General features: G+C 35.7%; 1 protein-coding gene across 1 annotated transcript in view; it reads left to right on the top strand.

The window, feature by feature from the left end:
- LOC136819677 (Fanconi anemia group J protein homolog) overlaps window positions 1-14,674 on the top strand; it is a 32,634-nt gene extending 17,960 nt beyond the window's left edge. The window contains exons 24-31 of the mRNA XM_067075922.1: window positions 764-789; window positions 3,362-3,426; window positions 3,841-5,675; window positions 6,126-6,180; window positions 6,617-6,763; window positions 7,964-8,088; window positions 13,158-13,249; window positions 14,489-14,674. Of these exons, the coding sequence (XP_066932023.1) occupies window positions 764-789; window positions 3,362-3,426; window positions 3,841-5,675; window positions 6,126-6,180; window positions 6,617-6,763; window positions 7,964-8,088; window positions 13,158-13,202 (2,298 nt within the window). The 3' untranslated portion in view covers window positions 13,203-13,249; window positions 14,489-14,674. The remainder of the gene's footprint in view (window positions 1-763; window positions 790-3,361; window positions 3,427-3,840; window positions 5,676-6,125; window positions 6,181-6,616; window positions 6,764-7,963; window positions 8,089-13,157; window positions 13,250-14,488) is intronic.
- Window positions 14,675-15,861: the final 1,187 nt, after the last annotated feature.

Below are 15,861 nucleotides of genomic sequence, written 5' to 3'. Positions count from 1 at the left end.
GCGGAGACGGTAAGCTTTTAATCGTTTTACATCCTGACTGATTCAGGATGACGGTAAATCAGCACTTTGACCGTCCTCGACTTTGCAGGCCAGACCTACGGGTTGTCGCTTCAGTCCTCAAAAGTGCAAATGCATAAACTCGCTTCTTTTTTTGTAACGGGAAATTTAATTCTTATGATATGCAAAGAGATTTAAAGGGGATGAGATTAAAAGTTGAGTTAAAAATCTGTTTATTAGTTTTTCCTATGAAAAAGCTCATTTTTCGAAACGAAATTTTTTTGGGCTCAAAAATGCTCAAAAATGCCCCAAAATAGGGTTTTTTGGACTATAAAATCTGTTCATTAGTTTTTCCTAATTTTTTGTACAAAGACTTAAATTTAAATTGTGCTAAATACGAAAAACTAATTTTTCGAAGAAGAAATTGCACCAATTTGCAAAATTTTAAAATATTTAGTTTTTGTTTCTACATTTCCTTCATTTAACTTTTATTATTCGTTTTATAAACAGTCATTGTTCTAAATTAATAGTTCTAGAGATAGACAAGTGATGTGTTGTTGTGTATTTGTTAGTGAAACTATGTATAACAAGACCTTAAAGTTATCAGTATATGCACTGATGATGTTTTTCTAATAAAACGAAAAGCTTATGCTGAAAAATATTTGTCGAAATGTTTTTTGAATCATAACTTTAATTTTCTGGCTATTTTATTACAAGACCTTAAAGGTTCAACTTCTCATAAATTCTACCACGTTTATCTTTTCAGGCTGTTGGACGTTGTATCCGTCACAGGTAAATGATTTGGTTGGTAGTGCTAAATTTTAATATATATTTATGATATACACCATTGCAATGTCTTCTGACATTAGTAAGTAAGTTTGCGACTGCAGGTGAGGGCAAACCGAATGCTCCCCTTTCTTTAGCTATTTGTAGCCGAAGATGGGGGAGATCGCTACTAATTTCCCCTGGTCTTCTCAACTTACCCTCGCCCCATCTGTTTAATTGCTAAGCATTAAGCAGAGACAGGGTGTCTACGGGACCTTGAAAACCTTGAAAACCTTGAAAATGAACCACTCAACCTTGAAAACCTTGAAAACTATCAATTTTCTGGGAAAAACCTTGAAAACCTTGAAAAATCGTTAAAAACCTTGAAATGCACCATCCAGTCAATCGAAAAGCAAGAATAAGTAAAAAACCGCCTGCGGCGCTAAACCTTTATAACATTTAGAGAATTCCATATTTCCCTGTTTCTGTTGCGATTCTGTCACATATTTTTTTATCATTAGCTGAGATTTTGTCACTAATTTTCCATCTGCATGAGCCCTAAAAATCGACTGTTCCCCAGTTTTCAAATCACTTCAGGGCGTCTTGGAATAATGGCCGTTTATCAATAAAATTTCGAGGATTCCTTAAAACAACTCTTTTGGCAATTGATTTTTGTTTAAAAAAAAATCAAAAACAAGGCGTTTTTTAGCCATTTGAAAGGGTCAAAATCAAAATTTTCTCTCGTCGGCGCAAACCATGGTTGCGCCTCCTCGGTCACTGTAAACAATTGGTTTTGCTTCTAATTCTTTATTTTTACAGTTGGAAGACTAGGGAGCTGGAGTATTTCTTTTTGTGGTATTGTTCTCGAGAGGGAGATAGAAATTTAACTGTGGAAGTAATTCCCCGGGCACCAAAAGCAAATACATTTTATTTGCTGTCTTCTATTTTTCTTTCACCTACCACTCTGAAAAACCAAAATTCCTGTAAAGAGCCATGTCAACTGAGTATCAAAAAACCTTGAAAAGTGCCAAAGTTTTGGCCAAAAAACCTTGAAAAACCACTTTAAAATGACCAAAAAAACCTTGAAAACCTTGAAAATCCTGAAAAACAATCCGTAGACACCCTGAGAGAGGCATCAAGTACCATTTTGAACTTTTTAGTAGTATTGAAATCACGACCGTGTGCACCGTAGCTGAGTGCTCTACCTTCATGCTGCGGTCTTCTGACATTTGATTTTAGACCAAACAGCTGATTGGTTTTAAGTGACGTATACCACTTAATACATCACTTGCAACCAATCAGCTATTGAGTCCGTGATGTAATATCAGAAGACAATGCATTGGTGCATATCATGGATATGATACCCGAGATTCAAAAAAGGTTCCATGTCATTCATTTAGCTACTCTATTAGTTAGGTATGACGCCAGTGCGAAAATTAACTTATAGAATAGCTACATTTTTGGACCTACCTCCGGGTACCCCGGTGGAGGTACTATAAATCAACCCATGTCCGTTCGTCCGTCCGTTCGTTCGTCCGTCCGTCCGTCCGTCCGTTTGTTACCAGCTTTTCTCAGGATTGGCTCATTAGTTTTTTCTGATTTTTTGCACAATGATGCAAAATGGCAATGCCCAGAACGTGACGAAGCCCGATTTTTGACAAAAAATTTATTTGGGCAAATTTGGGCCAAAAACTACCTAAAAATAGGGTTTTTTGGACTTTGTGCAAAATCCTGTCATTACTTTTTTCTGATTTTTTGTACAAAGATGGAGGGCAAGATTCTCTAAAAAATGGCTGAAGTGGTTTTTCCCGGAAAATTCTTATTCGCCTTAAAAAACGGATTTTCATATTTTTGGGGAAATTCCCTTTAACCAAATAAGAAAATATAGCTTTTCTCAATGTTGACTCATTATTTTTTTCTGATTTTTTGCACAATGATGCAAAATGGCAATGCCTAAAATGTGCCGGAGCCTGATTTTCGAAAAAAAATATATTTGGGCAAATTTGGGCCAAAAACTGCCTAAAAATAGGGTTTTTTGGACTTTGTGCAAAATCCTGTCATTACTTTTTTCTGATTTTTTGTACAAAGATGGAGGGCAAGATTCTCTAAAGAATGGCTGAAGTGGTTTTTCCTGGAAAATTCTTTTTGCCTTAAAAGACGGATTTTCGTATTTTGGGGAAATTCCCTTTAACCAAATAAGAAAATATAGCTTTTCTCAATGTTGACTCATAATTTTTTTCTGATTTTTTGCACAATGATGCAAAATGGCAATGCCCAAAATGTGACGGAGCCAGATTTTTAAGGAAAATTTTTTTGGGTAAATTTGGCCCAAAAACAGCTTAAAAAAAGGTTTTTTGGGCCTGAATGGTTTAAGTGATTTTCGTATTTGGGGAAATTCCTTTTTACCATTTTACATTATTCAACACACAAGCTATATTTTTCCATTCTGAATTTTTGTACAATTATTGTCACTTTTTTCTTATTTTCATCTGATGTTAATCATTAGGTAGGTCCATTCAGCATGTTGCTTGTTATTCCTGCAATTAAAAAGAGAACTAGCGTTTGTCTTTTCTCAATTGATATTGTCATTTTCTTAAAGGAATGATTGGGGCGCCATCATTATGATTGATGAACGTTTTCAAAAGTCACCCAAATACCGAGACGGTATCAGTATATATTATTTATTTTTTATTAAATATTAGTTTTGGTATTTAAAGTGTCGCTCCCGGGATAGGCAAGAATGGAAAAATTGGATACGGGGACGTGTCGCTAGACAGGGTCTCTTTTTGAGGCTATCTGCCATGGTCCTAAATTTACTAATTTTCAGGGTAGAAATTCGAAATTTTTTTCGCTTTTCTTCTACTTTTACTCATTTTTGGAACTTTACAGGGTGGTTTTTCGTTCTGACAGAGTCCCAAACATTCATATTTGACAGAGTCCCCGTCCCCATCGGTCAATGTCAGTGCCCCCGAGGTCTCGCTAATCGTAGTTCTTTGTTGGTGGGAATTGCCGTAATATTTATTTCTTTTTTTATCATCAGCAACAATCTGGAGTATGATCTTTCATTCTTATCTTTAGGATTATCAAAATGGGTTCGTGGTCGATTCCAAACATTTCGCGATTTTCAATTTTGTTTAACATCTATCACCCAATTTGTTGAAAACCAAACAAACCCAAAACTAAAAAGACTGGAAACGAGTGAAAAAGTAACGTCAGGAAAACAACCAATCGGTTACAGCAAAGAAACAAAGAATTCAGCATCGAAGGAATCAATTATGCAAAACGAAATATCGACGGGAAATGTTTTCCCGAAATCCAAAACGGAATGCTGTATTTCAAAAGCGTGTGAAAGGGAAATGACTCCTGTTCATACAGGAGGAATGGGCATGAATAATACAGTTAATCGTGTGAATTCTATTGGTAGCTTTATTAAGAAACGGCCATCAGGTGAAATGCGGACTCAGACGGAAGACGAACAAAATACTCATCTTCAAGATTGTAAAGATTTAAAATCTGATATTCGCACTAAACAAAAATTAGAACAAAGATTGAGTAGGAGTCTTCGGAATAAGGAAACGCTGAGTTGTACAAAAATGTCTCCAGTGAAAAATGACTCAAAGGAAAACAAGCAAAAAGAAAATGATTGTTTACGCCGTACTTCACTAGATCATGTTGCAAGGTCTTCTATCGATGAGTATAAAACTAGCCTTCCCGAGCATACCACAAATAACCAGACTGCTTCTTCGAGAATGTCTAAAGAAAATCTTCCCGAGACGAAGCTTAGCAACCAGCGGAAGAGCCTCAATATTGCTTCACGATTTGTGTACCCTGAAAACAAACAAAACAATCCAATAAAACCAGTAGATCATAGCGATCAACAGGAACAGAACCATCAGAAATGTTCAGATAAGTTAAAAACAAGTGAGAACAATTTTCCAAAATCGACAGAGAAGATTGAGAAGTCATTGTATGGGGATCCTAATCATCAGAAATGTTCAGATAAGTTAAAAACACGCGAGAACAATGGAAAACTTGGAAAACCTTCAGAGAAACAAAATGATAATTTTGAAATGAGTTTCGAAGTGTGTGATGACGAAGAGCTATCCATGATAAGTACTCAGGTCTTGAAAACTGGAAGCGATGTCAAAAAAGAGCTACCCGCACTAAACAGTATAGTTCATAACATCAGCAGCACGTTTAAAAAAAGATCGTCTGTTGTTAAAGATTTAAAACAAAGTGCCCCGTTTAACCAATCAAAAAAGGACATTCAGCGTTTCGACCAATTAGATTCAAGTATGAGTTTTCTCAACCAATCAAATGACTCTTTGTTAGATGCAGACTCGACCACGTGTGATTTTCAGCCGACTGTCAAGAAAGCAACAGTAGAAAGCCCGAATATGGATTTATTTGATTTTGACTTTGAAGAAGATCAACAAAACTTCAGTCCACCATTAACCAATCAGAAACAATCAGCCAAACCAGTCAGCCAATCAAAAAACAATGCTTTGAATTTAAGCTCCACGTCGACCAATCGAAACGAAACATTAAGAACCCGTAGCCAATCAAATAAAACTAAGCCAAAGATTACAATCGATGATGATTCCTCGACAAGACCTTTAGGCGAAAATTCAAACAACAAGAAAATTTTCAAATTTGTGCCGCCATCTTCCAAAAAACGTTTAAGTGACGAAATTGACCAATCAATTGCCAAGAAAGATAAAATTGACCAATCAGAATATCCCGATGTCAATGAAACGAACCAATTAGAAACATCAATGGGTAAAACACTGGGAATGGTGAAACGTAGGACAAAAGGTAAAAAGATTGGTCGCAATCTGAGAAGAACTACAAGAAAAGAAAGTGTCGATAATATTCTCAAAGATGAAAACCATTGTGAAAAAGAACAAGCAATGGTAAGTATTAATTCCACTCACTTTCACATTGCAATGGATATAATTTTTCTAATTCCATAGTCATTGGAATATTTTTTATATATAAACAAAATGTGCTCTTGGAATTTCTTTATGGACCTTTTAAGGGATAGACTGCTCAAGTTATAGTTGAACTATATCATTAATTAGGACTACCATTATAAGTGTTAACACATATATATGTGTCTTCATTGACCTAAGTTTGATAGCGAACTACTAAACGGAGAGCTGTCAGTGTTTTTTTTGTTACTTTGGCACAAAATTAAGCTCTTTTTAGCTCAGATACCATTTATTTTTAGTCTAGATGTATTTTAATATACCCGTTAACTTTTAATACTTGTAAGTACATGGCAAAATTCTCATAAGAAAGTGAAAAGAGAATTGTTTAGTATGCTAACATAAAGAAATATTAATTTTCCGTCGCAACTGTAGGTCGATGATATTGTCGCTTGCAAGAATTGCGGGCTGCTTCTTCATTCAGAAAAGTGTAAGTACGATTTTATTAAGAAACGCTTTCCTTTTTGGGTACCTTTTTGCAACTGAAAAAGTCGATATTCGCACTCACCTTATGTTCAGCTCATAGTCTACTAACTAATTTGAGATTTCACTACCACATGTGCCTTTTGATCCATGTCAAATAAGGGAGACTGAGTAGACAGAAACTCGAGAAGCCCGTCACTTACAGTTCACCCTGGAGTAATGTACTTTATCCAAATACTATATCCCAGTGTCTTGTCTTATAAGTTGGCAAATATCTTAGGCGACTTTAACGAGGCGACTCCTAGACCACTCAATACAGGGCCGGGCATCTGCTACAAAGAGAAGTTAGCCATCGTATCAACTTTGCCAATATCTATATTTTAATGCAGAAAACCCTTCTAAACTCTTCTAGATTCAACGTTTTTTTTCTTCTTATTGTTCAGCTTTATTCTCGGTACCGTACGATCTTCCCCGAAGTGTGACGTCATCAACACACGTTAGTGTTTTCAAAGTGCAACCCACGGAAAGTTTAAAAGAGAAAATTACCAGGGATCTCCCGGAAAGTGAAGGGAGTAAAGCAAAGGGCTTTAGTAAGTTTATTTTATTGAACTGATCTTAGAAACAAATGCATCTATATTTTTCGTGAAGCTTTCCTCAGAACACCATGTGCATAATTATTATCTTGCTTTTCTGCCACATGTTGTAGAAAGTTTGTTCTGACATGACAAAAGTCTGAAGGTCAGGGAAAACTTTCAACATCTGGAAATATGGATTGCGGAATTTTGGCTGGCCGCTTACCACATATTGGAGTAGAGGTTGTGTAACCGAACACTGAAATGTTATCTGCCATTTTCTTTTTGAGAATTCTTGTCAAATTATATTCATGATATTCATGATGTAATCTTTGCGCCTAAACAATAGATGTGACGTAACAACTTGCCGCCATTATTGGTGGCAAAAAAATTGTCCCGCTAACCTATTTTGTATTGAAACCGGGGGTTTACGAAAAAGAAAGCTTAATATCTTGTGACGTAATATAATAGAATTAAATATCTTTTGGAAATCTATTGCAGATAATTAAAGAATTTCAATGAAAGAGTTTTTTCTTTGATTTGGAGTATTTGGACTTCTGTATTAATATTTTCTTATTTTTTCCGGGGGTCCTTGCTTGGAAAACATTGGGGAACGCATTTGTTTTGCCACCAATAATGGTGGCCAAATGTTTTGATTCGGAGTGTCAATCAACGAAAAGATTACATAAGATTACATCATGAATATCATGAATTCTTAGCTTAAGTTGAGCTAGAATCTGAGAATGTCTGTATGTCTGTATGTCAGTCAGTATGTCAGTCGTCAGTCACCTCAAAACTTTGGGGCACACTGGACACTTCAAAAATTGTCCGGTTCAGCTGAAATTTTGCACAATTGCTCCTAGGGTGAATATGTGGGGGCATTTTTTTTGTTTTTTCAAAATTTTGATTTTTAGGGGCATGGTCACGAGTTTTAGCCTCAAAACGAGGCTAAAAATTTTTGGGCACGCTGGAGACTTTTGAATTTTTGCATACATGTTCCTTGGGTGAATTTCTGGGGGCGTTTTTTTTTATTTTTTCAATTTATTTTTATTTTTTTATTTTTATTTCTTATATTTACAATTGGGCCTACGAGCAATTTAAAAGATACTGAAGTTGTGCCAGTGCGGTTAGCACGTCCGACAGTAATTTCATAGGAACCTAATTACACGGTGGCCGATTTGAATCTCATTTAATAACATTTTGTTAATATTTCCACAGATTGCAACTCATATTACGATCGTGCTTCAGATTGTGTTTACATTCCCTTATATTGTGCTGGATGTCGGTCTAATACACCATCATTGAACGAACTGGTTGGATTCCAAGTTATCAGTTACGCTGAGGTTTGTGGTATTATTTATTTTGTACCAGAATCATTTGATATTTGTATCCTGGAATATTTAGTCTGAATCGCAGGCCTCTATAGATATACTTTCTATATAAGAAGCTCTTTTCGCTAGAGGATGAACAGAAGTCTATGTGATATTCCGTCAGGTCAAGAATATGTCATCTTTCCTACCGGAAACGACCGAAAAAGATTTTCTGTGCTATCGTTGGGCGGGTAAACATATTGCAAGAGCCACAAAAAGTTTCAAAAGTTTCTGAACCAGTATAAACGGTTTTAATTAACAACACATCCTAGTTTGTTTTGTTAGCAGCTATTTATTATTTACTAGGTCACAGTGTGGATGTAAACCACACTGAAACGACCGCCTTCCATCACGCATTACGCTCGCAAAAGAGCGCGCGCACATTATTAACGCCTACATGTAATCTCCAGTACATTTTAGATTATTCATTGAAAACAGATTACAATATAGTCATTTTCATGTCTCGATTATTCAATTCCGAATAAAGGACATTCAGGAAAAAAAAAGAGAAACACCTGGGTAATCTAGTAAAAAACCCGAAAGTAAATGGTAGACAAAGTAATGAGCCAAGGCAAAATGAGATTAGCGTACCACTATAAAAGAAACCGCCTCCGGTGGTCGATTATACGTCCAATATATTACTTACTAGGTCACAGTGTGGATTTAAACCACACTGAAACGACCGCCTTCCATCACGCGTAGTCACGCGCGCACATTATTAACGCCTAAATGTCATCTCCAGTACATTTTAGATTATTCATTGAAAACAGATTACAATATAGTCATTTTTCATGTCTCGATTATTAAATTCCGAATAAAAGACATTCAGCGAAAAAAAAGAGAAACACCTGGGTAATCTAGTTAAAAAAGCCGAAAGTAAATGGTAGACAAAGTAATGAGTCAAGGCAAAACGAGATTAGCGTACCACTATGAAAGAAACCGCCTCCGGCGGTCGATTATACTATATTTACTCTCCTGTACCGTGATCTCTGACTTAGGTTAGCGTTTATTTTTACTTGGGAAGGAGTATGTCTTGTCTTGTCTTGTATAAACCGTTGGTAACCTCATAAAATGCATTGTACCATACGAAACTTGTGTAATCCTTTTCTATCAAAAGTTATTAAAGGGCTCATAACGTCGCCATAAAAATGTAGTGACTCTTCAATATCACCGAAAAATCATAGATGGTACTAGGTAAGCATTCCAAGGCTCGTGCAACAAAATTGTAACGTCAATTTATGTTCAACTGAACCGCCTCTTTGATTGCTATTAAACGATGCACGGGCTGCGGCGCTTTCATGTCCCTACCTGCAGTATCCAATCAATAATGAGCATGACGTACATGTACACCTTATTCCGGAACGGCTGTCACGATGAAGGGCTTAATTTTGCATGCAACTGCACAGTTTTCTCGTATAAAATGTTCTAATATTCTGACAACGACATATCAAAACAACAACATTAAGGATTGTATTAAGCATGAGTGCTACCAATGAAAAATCGCCATTTCTTTTAAAGTCTAGAAAACGTTTCCCTGCCCTTCTAAAATCTTCTGTTCGAACTTGCAAATATAAATTGCTCATCGAAACATTTTGAAGCGATACCGTAACCATTAAAATAAATGCCAGAACCATCAATGTATTTGCTGAATACCGCTGTTTCTTGAGTCGTATTTTCGAGTCAGTCGATAAGTCAATTTTCTGACGCTTTTTGATAGAATAAAGAGTATATATGATACAAATGGTAATTGCTATCCCGCAAAAAGCTATAATAAAACCGCATATGTAAAGCAGAATTTCCAAATTTGATGCCGTTGCGTAAAATAAAGAAATTATCACCCAGCCACCTGCTATGGTCAGTGATAGTGTGATTTGAACAATGACCAAACTTGTTATTAGTTTGTCATTGTTTTGGTGGAGAGGTTTAACTATGGCACGGTGCCTCAGTATCGCAATATTCAAAGTTATAGAACCATCATTAAAACCGACCATTGAATTTAAGGCGATCATAAAAGCCATGTATTTACATTCTAATCCATATATCTGACTGATAGCCAGCATCGGTAAAACAAAAAAACCAGCAATCAAATCTATACATGATAACAAGAGAAAAAGTTTTTGCGAGATTGAAAGTTTCTTGTTTGTTTTGATCAATCCGTAGATAAACGCAGTGTTACAGACAATGTTTAAAACTGCTAATGTAATACAAACAATTCCTAAATGAGTTTCGAATGTTCGATCTTCGGTTAGTTTCAGTAGGTTCCTTTGAATGGTGATGTCTGAGCTATTCAATAAATTGAGATAGCAACCATACTTTACTTTATTGATGGAATTAAGTTTTGTAAATTCGTCATTTGAAATATAGCTCAAATTTGGTGTCATCTTTTATTTCATAAACTTTAACTTAAGTAGGATCATGATGAACGAAAGTTTCCAGAAATCTTCTTTAAAATTGCTGTACAACCACTTATCAACTCCCGAATTATCTTTCCAACATGCATTCCGAGGAAAATGACACTACACGTTCCTGTTCCTGTAATCCCTTGTTTCAATATCACGACTTTTTCAATATTGTTTCCATCACCAAAACTCTAATCATTGAAAAACGGTTCCTTAACCATAATGAGAAACTCAAATATATACAGAAGTCATTTACGACGTTTAAAAAAATCATAAGCAGAAAAAATCTTGATTAAAATTTAAAAAACAATAATGACTTTGCGTACTAACTATTTATTTTTGAAACATTGAAGAATATTAGTTGGACTATTAACTAAAGTAAGGAGAACTGTACCTAACTTAACAAAGCTCCAAGAGATACAAATAATGTCCAACAAGTATAATTTCACCATCCAAGAGTTGTCAAATATGAAGTATGCTAACGATTTACGTTATGGTTGCTACATTAATTTATTGAACAAGTCAGACATCACCATTCAACAGAACCTAATGAAACTAACCGAAGATCGAACATTTGAAACTCATTTAGGAATTATTTGTGTTATATTAGCAGTTTTAAACATCATCTGTAACACTGCGTTCATCTACGGATTGATCAAAACAAACAAGAAACTTTCAATCTCGCAAAAACTTTTTCTCTTGTTATCATGTATTGATTTGATTGCTGGTTTTTGTGTTTTTCCAGTGCTGGCTACTGGTCTTTTATACGGTTTAGAATGTAAATACATGGCTTTGAAAATATCTCTTGGATCGTTTGTAATCTTCAACGATACTTCGACAACCTTAATAATAGCTGTTTTACGATACCGTGCTGTTGCTTGTCCATTGAATCAACTGGATCAATCGAAAGGTGTTTTTGTTTTAGTTGGAATACAAGTTCTACTTTCACTAACGATTGGATTTAATTGGCTCTGGGTAACATCCGTTGAAAATACTGTTATCAATTTTCAGATCATCGTTTTTGTTTCTTCATTGTTAAACGCTATTGGAGGAATATCAGCTCTGGTTTGTATATTTCATACGTTGAAAGTAATCAAAAGGAAAGAGAAGACAAACCTATCATCAGATTGTCAGACGAGGTTACAAAGACAGCGACATTCAGCTCAAACTCTAGTGATCTTAGCTACTGTTTTGATGTTTTCCTTAATTTTACAGGGTTCCTCATTGGCATATTTGCATTACCAAGTACGGTTTACAGGATTTTATGAAGGTGGCAAAGATTTTTTAAAGACAAAACGAAATGCAGATTTTTCTGTTCTTTCGCTTATGCTGAACACTATATTTAATTCTGTAATTTTGATTTTCCGCTCGAAGAAAATCAAGTCATTTTACAAAACAAAGATTTGTAGCTGCTATATAAGGCTGTAACTTGTCAGCTTAGCTTGCCTAAGTTGTGAGAGCTAAGTTGTGAGTAGGCTCCGTGCATCCCCAGAATTTATTTTGATATACTTTAATAATGGGATAAACTTCCGCAGGGATTAAATTTCGCGTTGGAGCCGATCCGCGAAATTTAATCCCTGCGAAAGTTTATCCCATTTAAAGTATATCAAATCAAATCAGAGGGAATGCGTGCAGCCTAAGTTGTGAGAAGAGAAAATTGTGAAGTGAATATGCACTTTACAGATCATATTGTTATTTCCCATACCTTATCAAGCCTCCCCCTTAATACATAATAGCCCACATCTAAAAAAGAAACGCAAAAATGGGTCGGCGTCAAAAGGGACAGGTGTCTCGTATATTGATGTGTAAATCTTATTGGTGTTTAAAAATGACTCTTTGTATGTCAAAGGATAGGTTTTCAATAGGCGAATAAAGCCAGTATTTGTGTGGTTTTATGAAATTCGGTAGGCAAAATTGGAGTGGTTTATGCCCCCCTGCTACCGAATATTACTTTAAGGGAAAACATTTTCTGGGAATTTGATTTGGTGGCTACAGGATATTTTTGGCCGAAAACGTTATTGAATGAGCAAAAAACCTGGCTTAAGGTCTAAAATAGCGAAAATTTGGAGATTCCTTAAACTTAACCCGCCAAACTTATTCATTCAAAATACCTTAAGGGTATCAATTTTCGCGGGGATTATATTTCGCGAATTTCGCGAGTTTTTCCGAAATTCGCGAAATATAATCCCCGCGAAAATTTTAAAAACCTGTGGATTCGCGAAATTCGCAAAATATAATCCTCGCGAAAAATTTAAAATCATGATTTTTGCCTGAACCCCTAGGAAAATGAAAGAAATAGACGATATCGGCTTAACGAATTCTCCCCGAATGATTACCCATGATGCATTGCGCAAAAAAATTCACAGACTATATTGACTGACTGAATTTTTTTGCGCAATGCATCATGGGTAATCATTCGGGGAGAATTTCGTTAAGCCGATATCGTCTATTCGGTTAAAAAGGGGCTGATTCGCGAAATTTTATCCTCGCGAAAATTTAGAATTCCCGTCTTCGCGAAAATAAGTCCCGCGAAAATTAAATTATTTCGCGAAAAAATTGTCTCGCGAAAATAAGTTACCGCGAAAATTAGTACCCCTAAGGTACTGCAAGAGAAAGTATTTAGTAAATTCTGTATTTTTTTAGGAGAAAGAAACTGAGACGTTCCTGTTCGAATCCAACCCATCATAGTGAAGGCTATTTGAGATAAATTAGACGTAACCCTCTTTTAAGTTATGGTAAGGTTTTTTATTTCGTTCTGTTTTAATGTGTAATAACGGTTTTATTTTTACCGTAATTTCTCTAATTTAATACGTCCTCTAATTAATGCGAGGAAATTATTTTCGTCATTTTGAACTAATTTAAATCCGCTAATTATTAGTGCGAGCACCCATTTACCTACTTTTGATTTTCCTCTAATTTAATACGGTAAAGTTCAAATTTTCCTCTAATTATAGTACGAACTGATTTTTTCAGGATTAGTTTTGTTCTTTCAAATTTTTCAAATTTTCAAAAATATTATTTACAATTCAAAAGGGTCGTCATCGTCATCGTCTTTTTCAGTGGCATCGTCCTCTAAATCTAAGATAGTTTTAGCATTACCCATGCATTGTTCGTAGAATTCTCCACTTCTCACTTTGCTTGGATCAGTTGTTGTGATGCCACATACTTCAAATGATCTGGCTACCATCTCTTTGTCGTTTGACAGAAAAAATTGTCTTTTTTATTTTTCCTCCAATTTAGCGCGCCTTTACAAAGTTTTTCCTCTAATTATTAGTACGATAAAAAGATTCCAGATTCAGAGCAATTTATATCCTCCTATTATTAGTGCGACACCTCCAAAATAATTATTTTTTTGGTCGTATTAAATTAGAGAAATTACGGTATTGTCAAGCGTGCCTACTAAACTGTTATCTCGTAAGAACAGGGCATTCATTCTGCCAAACAACTCTTCTGCTCGACAATGGTGTGGCAAATGTGACCGAAATGAAAAGTTTGATTATAAGAGCCCCCCCCCCCCCCGCAGGCGGACCTGCAATTGACGCAATCGCATAAATTCACACATTCACGCAAGTGATAAAGCCCATTCACGCATTCACGCAAACCGCTGGGAGCCCCTTATAACATCTTGATGCTGTCGAAGAAAGATGCTGTGATCCATTGTGATCTTATCAGCGAAAAGCGGCAAAAAATACGGAGAAAGTGACGTAAAATAAAGTTTTTATCAATTTGCTTTCCGAATTCCTCCTGCCCTCTATGACAAAAATCTTCCCGATCGTACTTTTTAACCAATTTTGTTCCCGTGATTTAATCCATGTTCACACGTGACGTAATGAAGCCATTCTATTGGTTACATTCAAGTGTTACGTCACTTCTAACCAATAGAACGGCTTCATTCCGTTTCGGAGTGAAACGGTACCGGCACATGCGAACATGGTCTTAAAATACGGTAAATATCCTTGTTCCACATTTTCTAGGAAATTTGTTATGGTGCTTCCAATCCTTTGCAGGCTTTACATGATGTGTTTTAAGTATTTCAGTTCTATTATTTCTATTTTCATAAATTGTGGATTTCGGTTTTCATTTTCTTTATCTTTTTTTTCGTAAATATGTAAATTTGTAGTAATATTTTCGTAAATACAGCAGACATTTTCTGTTATATACCAAAAATTAATATTTTTCGGTTGTTACCTTATTTGCTTTTTAACCCTTCGTGCATCTCTTATCAACAATTCTTTGCCACTTTCTGGTATTGTGTATCTTACCATGGATTTATTATAGACACTGGAAAAACAACAAGCTGATTTTTGCCAATTTCTCATGTACAAGCCTTGTCCGCAGTAATGACATTATTGTCCACCCTCCTTCCACCATTAAATGATTTTTCGTAGTATTATAATTGCATTTTTTATCAAAATACACTTATCCAATTCCCAAATGAGACTTTAAGTTCTCCACCACAGTGGAGCTATGAGACTTACATGTAATATATGTCAATCTCAGTTATTCTCGGAGAAATATTGGAAAGATATTCCCAATTCAAAATTTCGTGTCGTTATAAGCATTTTGTTTGATTTTACTCGTCTGATGATTTTTTTCTCACACCAGATTTCCTAAATGTATCTGCTTGGTATTCTAGCATTTATTTTCAAACTTTTGGCCAGCAAAAGTACGAATAGAAAAAGTTAGAGAACTTTTTAGAAATAAGAGTATTAATCATTTTTCAAAATCAGAGTCCTTCGAGCCGCCATGACAGTTGTCCTTTGCGGACAAAGCCTGTACATTGATTGTTTTCTGAAACAAAAGAAATACAATCCCGAGGGAGGGGGGGGCAGCTGGTGCGGGCCCTAAGGGTACCTTTTTCAAAATGTTTAAAATACACTGTAAGGGTCGGAAAAACTAGAGATGTACTGTCAGGGTAGAAATTTCAGAAAATTCATGAGAAATCTAGATATTTGGCCCAAAAATGGAAGAATTTTGACAATTTTTAGCACGAAAAGGGTTGAAAATTTGGGGAACAATGCACTCTAAGGGTATGATTTTCATCGACTTTTGCAGGGTGCAATTTTAAAAGCCCATTTTTGGCCCGCACATACCATCAGTCCGCAAGCCCAGTCCCCCCCTGGGAATACAATACTTTGCTCTCCACCGTTTCATTCGATGTTTATCCAAAGTCTCTGTATTAAATCCATGATTTTACAGACCAAGAGATGGTGTTGCAAAACCTCTAAAAAGCCTCCAAAATAAGGTAATTATAGACTAAAATATTTTTAAAACTTAAAAAACGAGGGGTCCCAACATTTTTCGACCATCCACACACGTGACAAAACGTATTTTACAGACCAAGAAC

This window comes from Clytia hemisphaerica, unplaced genomic scaffold (genome assembly GCF_902728285.1).
Source record: "Clytia hemisphaerica strain Z4C2 unplaced genomic scaffold, Clytia hemisphaerica genome assembly, whole genome shotgun sequence".
In the NCBI taxonomy this organism is placed as follows: domain Eukaryota; kingdom Metazoa; phylum Cnidaria; class Hydrozoa; order Leptothecata; family Clytiidae; genus Clytia; species Clytia hemisphaerica.
This window is presented reverse-complemented; position numbering and strand designations above follow the sequence as displayed.